The sequence below is a fragment of the Malurus melanocephalus genome, unplaced genomic scaffold (assembly GCF_030028575.1).
Source record: "Malurus melanocephalus ecotype Western Australia unplaced genomic scaffold, MMel_1.1 scaffold_5, whole genome shotgun sequence".
Lineage (NCBI taxonomy): Eukaryota > Metazoa > Chordata > Aves > Passeriformes > Maluridae > Malurus > Malurus melanocephalus.
Genome location: NW_026623237.1, coordinates 17,143 through 25,510, shown reverse-complemented (window position 1 = coordinate 25,510; position 8,368 = coordinate 17,143). Strand labels below are relative to the sequence as shown.

Here is an 8,368-nt window from a genome sequence, read left to right as displayed (position 1 = left end):
AAAAAAAAAAAAAAAAAAAAAAAAAAAAAGCAGCAATCAAAAAACCCCACACCACAAACAGCATGTACAACTCTCTCAAAAAACAAGACAGATGTGGCAGATGTCAGACACATCAGTACTGGACAGTACAATGACAAAGGCTAAATGAAATGTCATGTAAGGAAATAAGTGCTGATTAGCGTTGTATGGTCATTTTCTAAAATTCAGGCAGTGCTTAGGAAAGGATAAATGAGACTTTTAGTACGCTACAACATGGCACAACAGTATTTTTAGCCTGCCTGAAATATGGAAGCACCTTTACATGACAAAGGTTTTAAAAGCTGCTCCGTTCCGCTTCAGGAAAGCTGGGTCTACCCAAGTCCCCTCAAGAGATTGTTTCCCATTGATCCTTCAAGCAAGGAAGTGACCGAATAACTAAAAAACACAGAAGCAGCAGCTCGTGTTAGACTCTTCCTTCCCACGTTTTGCTCCAAGAGCGCGTTTCACCTCACTGCCAAGTTCCAAGAGGCAGTGCTTACGAGCCTCCCGAGTGCCGGCATGRGGCGGGCGGCGGGGMGTCTGCSGACACCGGCACCGCTCGCACCGAGSGCGGCCAAGGGACCCCGCGGAGCCCCGGCCACTGCTGCCGCTTCAGCCCCGCCGGCAGCTCCTCTATCCTGACGAGCCCATGGACGCTCCCGCCCCGCAGCGCTGCCAGCAGCCCCCGGGAACCCGGCGAGGAGCAGGCAGGGCGGCAGGGCTGGAACACGCCCGCGGCGGGAGGGAGCCGTCAGCCGCGGCCCCGGTTCGGTCCGGTGGCTCCGGACATCCACARCAAGCGGGCACCTTCCCCGCGCCGGGCCGGGACCTCCCCTCACCTGCGGCCGCGATTTCGCCCTGCTTCCACTCGAGGGACTCGGCGGCGCTGAGGAAGCCCCTCAGCAGGGCGCGCTCCAGGGCCAGCATGGTCCCGCCGCCCGGGCCCGCCCCGCTCCCCGCCGCCTCCTCGCTCGCGGCCGCGACCCCCGCGCCGACACGGACGGGACCCCTCAGCCCATGTGCGAGCAGCGGCCGCAGGGAGCCGCCATGACAGCGGCGCGGGGCACGCCGGGAGGGCGCGCTGGCCCCGCCCCGCCGGGGGCGGCCATGACGGCGGCGTGAGGGGAGCGCGGGCACGGCCGGGGGGGGGCACCGGGGCGGGCCCTTCGCGCACAGCCACGGGCAGCCGCTTGTGGGGTAGCTTGTAGGCGCAGACGCTCCTACATAGCCATATGGAGTCTAGCTGGGCGATTCCCTGTGGAGAATCACAGAAGAAGTCAGGTTAGAAGGGCCCATGGTGGTCAGCTGGTCCAACGTCCATCGTCCCATCTCCCTGCTCGAGCAGGGTCATCCCAGAAAACATGGCACAGGATTGCACCSAGATAGATCTGGAATGTCTCCAGTGAGGGAGACTCCACAGCCTCTGCTCCAGTGCTCAATCACACGTACAGTAAAGAAATTCTTCCTCATGTTCWGGTGGAATGGAAYTTCACRTGCATCAGTTTCTGCCCATTGCCTCCTGTSGCATTGCTTGGCACCACTGAGCAGAGCCTGGCTCCATCCTCTCGGCACCCTCCCTTCAGATATCTATACACCCTCTGTGGAGAATCCTCTGTGGAGAATCCTCTAGGGTCCTGGGTGGGTGCAGGTTAAGGCCCCCAGCACTCACGGCAGGCAGGTCAGGATCATGCTTTGGTCTACCCCTGTGTTTATTTCAGCACCTGCCCACACAGTGATGATGACGCTAAAATTAAAATACTTCTTGTATTTTTTGTACTTTTTGTACTTTTTATGTTCGGGGAAAAACAGTGAAGTAACATTTTTTCTGTGAATAGATAGTTGCTTAACATAATTCCTTCATAAAAAGAAGGAATATTTTGCTATCTTTCTCATCTCTGCCAGTTCCCCCAATGTGTGGAGTTTTGCCCTTACAGTTCAGCTCTGGGAGCATCTAGAAGCATCTAAAAGCTGTAGCAGGGATGTGGTCAGGAGTACCTGTGGCAGGAATTATTGTACTCCTGACTGGCACTGGACTGATTGTTACTGCTGATGTGAAAGATGGTTTGGGATGTTTGTCAATTGCCACAGAGTTACTGAAATCTGCTGCTTAAGTTTGCTTCCCTAAATTATTTGAAGAATATACATTTATTTCTCAAAGAACAATCAAAGATTCTGTTTGCATCAAAGGATAGCTTTGCCAGTTGGCTCAAGGGGAAGAAAGTCTTTGCAGGACTGTGCRGTGCAGATTCAATATTTTAGCATARTGCTGCCTATTRTTTCTAAGTGGGAAGTAGGTAATCAAACTTTCTGATACATGCGTTTTTAAAGAATAACCTTCATCTTTAACTTTTCTGAGAGTGTAAGAAAATTATCCATATGAAGTGTGCTACTGTGGTATCTGAACTAGCTCATTTAATACCACCTTATAGATTACCTGTGCTRCTGTATTGATGTAGTATTTGTCTTCTGTCACAGGTTTTTTTTCCTAAAGCCTCCTGAAACAAATGATCCCTTTGCAAACTACCGAAAAACCTACTAACTGTAAAAGAAAAAGATTTTGTATGCTTCAAGAAATTAATAATAGCATAGATTTATTATTATGACATTTTTAACAGTGAGCTGCTGTTTCTGAAAGCTGCTGTCACATGATTTTTAAACTGATGCCTGATCTCTGTCTCTGGTACTGCTGAGGAAAGAAGGAGTTGCATTGTGTGCCATTTTTAAGCAGTAGTTGATTTTCTATTTGAGGAGTGAGGAAARTGGAGGAATTGTCGAGGAAAAATCAGCTTATTGGTAAACCAGSATYAAAATTTGCAGGATTGTGCAACCAAACTTCTGCCATTCTAAGGAGCATATTTGATGCACCTGGTGAGAGGAGGGGAGATGCAAGGCTTGTTTTGGGGAATTCTGTAAGTTTTTCTTGCTTTGGCTCTGTTAGTTCAGTCAAGCCATATCCCACTAACCAGTTGGTCTCTGTGAATCATYGTWTTTAAGGTTACATCATCTTTAGTTACAGCATAAGAAACTTCAATCTCATTGGAAGYTTGCTTCACCAAAGCCCAAAGAACACAATTACCAGCTGTCAGTGAAGTGGAGGTAGAAAAGCTACACTTCAAATGGGCTAAAATAATAATGGCTCAGAAATTCTTCTGTTACTTACAACTTAATAAAGCGGTGACAGGGAGAGTTAGTGGAGGGCGCTGCACAATAAGAAAAGAGTGATTCAAACCAATCTTTGGGAATGTACAACAAAGAACATGGCCAGTTGCAGATAACCCCAGAGACCTCTTCTCCAGTATTGTGGCAGCTTTTCTAGAAGCCRACATTAATCTTCATTAATCATTTGGAAAATGCTATCTAAGTATTACTGTATCTCTTTTGGTATGGTATCCAGGATCAGTAAATTACTAAAGAGGAAGTAGGTCTCCAGTAAATATATACTCTGTCTGTAAAATATAGCTGTAGTATCAGACTTCCCACTCTTAATAGGTTAGTTTTTTCTAAAATTTAGCCATCTAGTAGATCTACTGTCATTCCTGATGTCCATGAATCAATATTTGCTGACCATTGTACAAATGTTGCTCAGTTCCTTCTTTTTTTCTCCTTTTTTCTCACATCAGAACATATCTCATCAGAACTTTTAAAAACTAATTATTAGTTTTTGATTGTTTGGCAGGAATTTGCTCTGCCTCAATGAAATAACATCTGTGAGTTTTCAGATGAAGAAAGCAAAGCTTATGTGGAAATAATTCAATTTACTGAACAACAAAAGAATTAAAAAATATATCCTATCCAAGCTTGCAGAGTATTTAATGCCTTCTTATATGTGCTCATACAAAATCATTATCTTATGATAATTTTTTAATACAGCAACATTCTCTGTCTTTGCTACCTTCAAAAAGAAAGAAGGATTTACAATTAGATTTTAAAAAATATTAAATTACTTTCATTAATTGGATTTGCTTTGTTTGTCTGGAGAAAAAAAAGCCAAACAAAATTGTTTCCAGTCACACTACAACAGAAATTTTAGCTGAAACCAACTATTTTATTAAAGCTTCATGTTCATTTTCATCTCTTCATTGCACCCACAAAATGTGATTGTATTTGTGAACATAGAGTGTGCATGGTTACCTGTAAGCAGAAATTCATTTTTGAGATTACCTCACATTTAATGAAAGAGTGGATAGTTCTGGCTCTTGGAATGCATCTGTGTCACAACCAGGACGTGGTGGCTACAGTGCTTCTGCCAGGGCTGTGTTGGCATGAGACTGGTGGGTTCATCAGAGACATTGACTGTGACAGGCAGCACAGCATGGGGCTGATGAGTTTCTTACCTGGAGCTCCCGGATGAATCCCTAATATGTTGTCTCTCACCAGGCAACAGTGAAACTCTTGGGTAGTCAATTCCAATTGTGCTTGAAAATCACTTGCAGTGATGTTTGTGTTAGGCCTCCAAAATTTAAGGCATCTCTGTGACTTTTGACCTCAGTAGGATTTGGTGTATGACACAGGGAATAAGGACCCTTGTGCATTCCATCTAGTCTATATGTAAGATTTGGTGGGTTATGATGTGGACAAAATATGAGATGTTGTGTTAGTTGCAGAATATTCCATGTGAACAAGCCAAAACTACCAGATGGGTTTTGACTGTTTTTATAAGAATCTAATAAGCATCTTTCTTAGATTCTTAAAAACCTGGGTTAAATTGTTACATGATTAGACACTAATGCATTTTTTGCAAATGGGATTCCAGGATTGTTTTAGATCTACAGAACAGTCACCAAACTCTTTAGATGTTACAATATACCTTTCAGGAGGATTCTTTTAACTAATTAGCATGAAGAATTTAGCAGTGGTATTAGCTTAAATACTCTCTGATAATTTGTAGCAAAAGGAACATAATGAGGAACATTCTGCTTGATGAGAAGTGTCTTATCCTAAAAACTTCCAGTTGCTTACAGCTTTCCAAATAGCACAGCAATCTAGTTTGATGATTTCTATTTGGAGAATGTCCCTTATCTTGGAGTTCTAAGYAAAGTAGGTGCAATTTCTTTTTTTAAACACAAGCAAAAAAGGGTTTGTTTCTCTATTTTCTACTCTTCACTGAAAAGTGTATTTTGGATGAGTAGGTATTTAGCATTTGTGGTGTGACCCTATATGTCAGAGAAGTACTTTTGGCCATCTGTTTTTGCATTTGTGTTTGAATTTGTATATGTAAAAATTCAGCGTAGCTTTGCAGTGTGATAGACTTGTAATAATAGAGGAATAGAGTACACAAAAACCAAACATTAAGGCAGGAGGTCTCAGGTTCTGAAGTACCTGGAAATGAGAGAAATCCAATTGTTCTAGTAAATTTAATCTAGATAATCACTTGTGCAATATTTATGAGAAGTTAATATTTTGTGGTAATTTCAAATGTTATTCTGAACAATACAGGACATCCCTGAGGATGCTGTTGGTATCCCAAAGTTTGAGGTAGGCAAAACTGACTGCAGATGTTAGAAGTTGCAAAGAAAAAGGTTCTAGTGAAAAAAAAAAACAAACAAACAAACAAAAAAAGTAGATTATAGCGGAGGGCAGTAGATGGAGAGTATTCATACTTAAAAAACCAGTAGATCTCGATGTCCTTTAGCAACCAAAAACTGCACTGAAATGATTTCTCAAATTCTCCATAATGAGTTTCTCCTAAATCTTTGAAACTACTAACTTATTTGAGGATTATCTGTCCTGGCAAGAACAACAACAAGATAAATGTTCTCTTTCAAAACCTGCCCCAATGCGCTTGTCACTATTTACTATATATTTATAACTTGACACAGCGADGGATTGATGAGATCATTACAGTGGATTAGGATGACTCATTTTCCTGTCCTTCATGACTGCTTCTGCTGAGCTCTTTACTTCTCCTGACTGCCCAAAGGAGAAACTCTGACGTGTTCTGTGCAGGCTTCCAGAGAGTTGGAAGAAATCAAWCCATTCTTTTACAGTCCTTGAAGATGTCCAGAGGATTCTTCAAGTCAAACAAATTTTTGTGTAYCACCAGCACTCAAGTGATTTTTCATTCATCTCACTGTTGTTAATCATTAGACTCCACAAACATTAGGAAATCTGTTTCATAATCTCTTACTTTCCACAGGCAAAACTCTTACTATCGATAAAATCAGGCTTTGATTTTCACTGATCACTTCTGTACAATCTTTCAGAACCTATGGTAAAGTGAGTAGTATTATATTCCAATCCTATTCCAGGTTTCTTGTGGCTAGTAGGATGAAAATAGGTTCCTATTGGTTTCCCAATTGTTCTCAGCAGCAGAATTATGCCTTACTTTTGTGACTGTGGGAAACTSTTCTTTCTGATGTTGTAGGTTCAGGATCATTCTCATAGAGTTATGACAGGAGAGCAGACTAGAAATGCCTATGATGAGAAAGCATCTTTTATACCTACTGTGTGTCTGAACTCTGCTGATCTATATATAGATCCATTCTGTTCAAAGACTGACTGTAGCAATTGTTAATGAAAATCGATTAGGAAATAGTAAGAGGTTAGTCCATATCTACATGCTAATTTTGTTCTGCCATAAAATAAGCTGCAGAGYGCTGTGATCGTACCTTGAACAGGAGAGTAGGGAAAACATTCATACTGTTCTCAACCTGTTCACCTGAGAGAAAAGCAGTTCCTTTAGACTTGTGTTGTATCTCAGAGGAAGAGCTCTTCTTGTTCAGCTTTATGAGTAAAAAGATTATGAACAATGAAACAGTTCTGGGTTTTGGTCCTTATCTACTCTTAGTTTTAGGATATTTGTCTGTATTTCCTAGGGCTCATTTTGGCTTCATAGTACCTCTAAGTTTCCTCATAAAGAGTGACCTGAAACAAATACAGTCATTTTACTAATGAGCAAAAGTTGTCTAAATCCAGACTTGTTATTCCAGTAACAAATTTGGAAAAGAAAATTAAAAAATCTTATGTGAAAGTTGTTAGAGACGTAGGAGTCTATTAAGAGCTGGAGAATGCTTTGTATCTTTGTATCAATTTACACACAACAAAAATACATTGGTGGTCTGACATCCCAGAGTGGCTTTGAATTGTCTGAATCACAGAACTGCATCCCAATGACCCATCCTGGTTGCATACTGACATTCCTGCTGGGAAAGGAATTCTGTCTCTCCCTTGTAACAATTTCAGTTGTCMCATTTTTGTTTTCTCGTCCCAGTGAAGTTTTTTCCCTAAAAGACATCTACAGTRGAGCTTGCCTTCTTCAAGAAGACAGGCACTGTTCTGCAGATGCACTAGGTCATTTATTGCTCTTTTAGAAGCAAGCATTCACTCCTCCAAATGGAAAAGGAATCTAAAATGCTATCTACTGCTTCTAGGGACTTTGCTATAACTGAATTCCTTCCAAAGCCAACACATAAGAGGATAATACAAGCAGAATGCAGATTTGTACTGTTTGTGTATGCCTTTTCTTTATTGATGTAATGTCTAAACCCTTTAGAATAAAGATGCTTATCATTATAAAACAGTCTTCTGTGCAGCCACCAAAAGGAAAGCCTTTCTAAAATGAGATGATCAGCCAGTGTTATGAATTCTTTGTATTCAGTTCCACTCAGCTCAGAACTATCCAGCCTGGGATGAAACAGTCCATATTCCATGATCAGTCCTAGAACAAGTGAGCCAGGAGTGGCACACAAAGAATGGATACTTCACTGACTGTATGTTCTTCTAATCTCTCTGGATGTAGATGAGGCATTGTRTTTTCAGGGCAGATTTCCAAATTTATGCCGAGGGCAAGGGGAAGATAACTCAATACATCCCTTTTCCAGAAATTGTGATGATCCCCGCTGCCCATGCTTATCATCCTCTGTAACCCTGGTGACATTGTCCTTCCTTGTGTGTCCTTCCACAAACTGTCCTTGTGTGTCCTTCCTTGTGTGTCCTTCCACAAAGTCGCTAGAATTGTTGCTCACTGCATTTTTCACAAGGACTTTTCAGGTGAATGTTAGTATTACCGCCAAATTGTTGTCAGCACACTTGGGCTAAGAGCATATGACTTAATGTCTGGCAAAAGTCCTACAGGATTTGCTTCTAAAAATTGATAAGCCCTCACAACTTGAGGAGAGATCAGGCCAAAGAGGCACAATCAAATGCCCCCCTGAATAAAAACTTCCTTTTTAGAACTTCCAAGGAATATGTTTTGGGTCTCTGCTGCTACCTGTGTCTTAGTGTTTTCAGACCCTCTTGTCCAGACCCTTTTAATTTTAACTTAATGAAGCCAGGCCTTGACTTTTCTTACCCAGAAAATTGAAGCTTAGGTTATTTTATTCAAATTTGCCTTTAGAGTTGGCAGTAATTC

The 8,368-nt window shown here is 41.8% G+C and overlaps 1 protein-coding gene across 1 annotated transcript in view; it reads right to left on the bottom strand.

Annotated features, from left to right (window-relative positions):
• The window catches only part of TTC27 (tetratricopeptide repeat domain 27), a 108,640-nt gene extending 107,556 nt beyond the window's left edge, over window positions 1-1,084 (bottom strand). Inside the window, exon 1 of the mRNA XM_057370055.1 lies at window positions 858-1,084. Coding sequence (XP_057226038.1) covers window positions 858-945 — 88 coding nt within the window. The 5' untranslated portion in view covers window positions 946-1,084. The remainder of the gene's footprint in view (window positions 1-857) is intronic.
• Window positions 1,085-8,368: the final 7,284 nt, after the last annotated feature.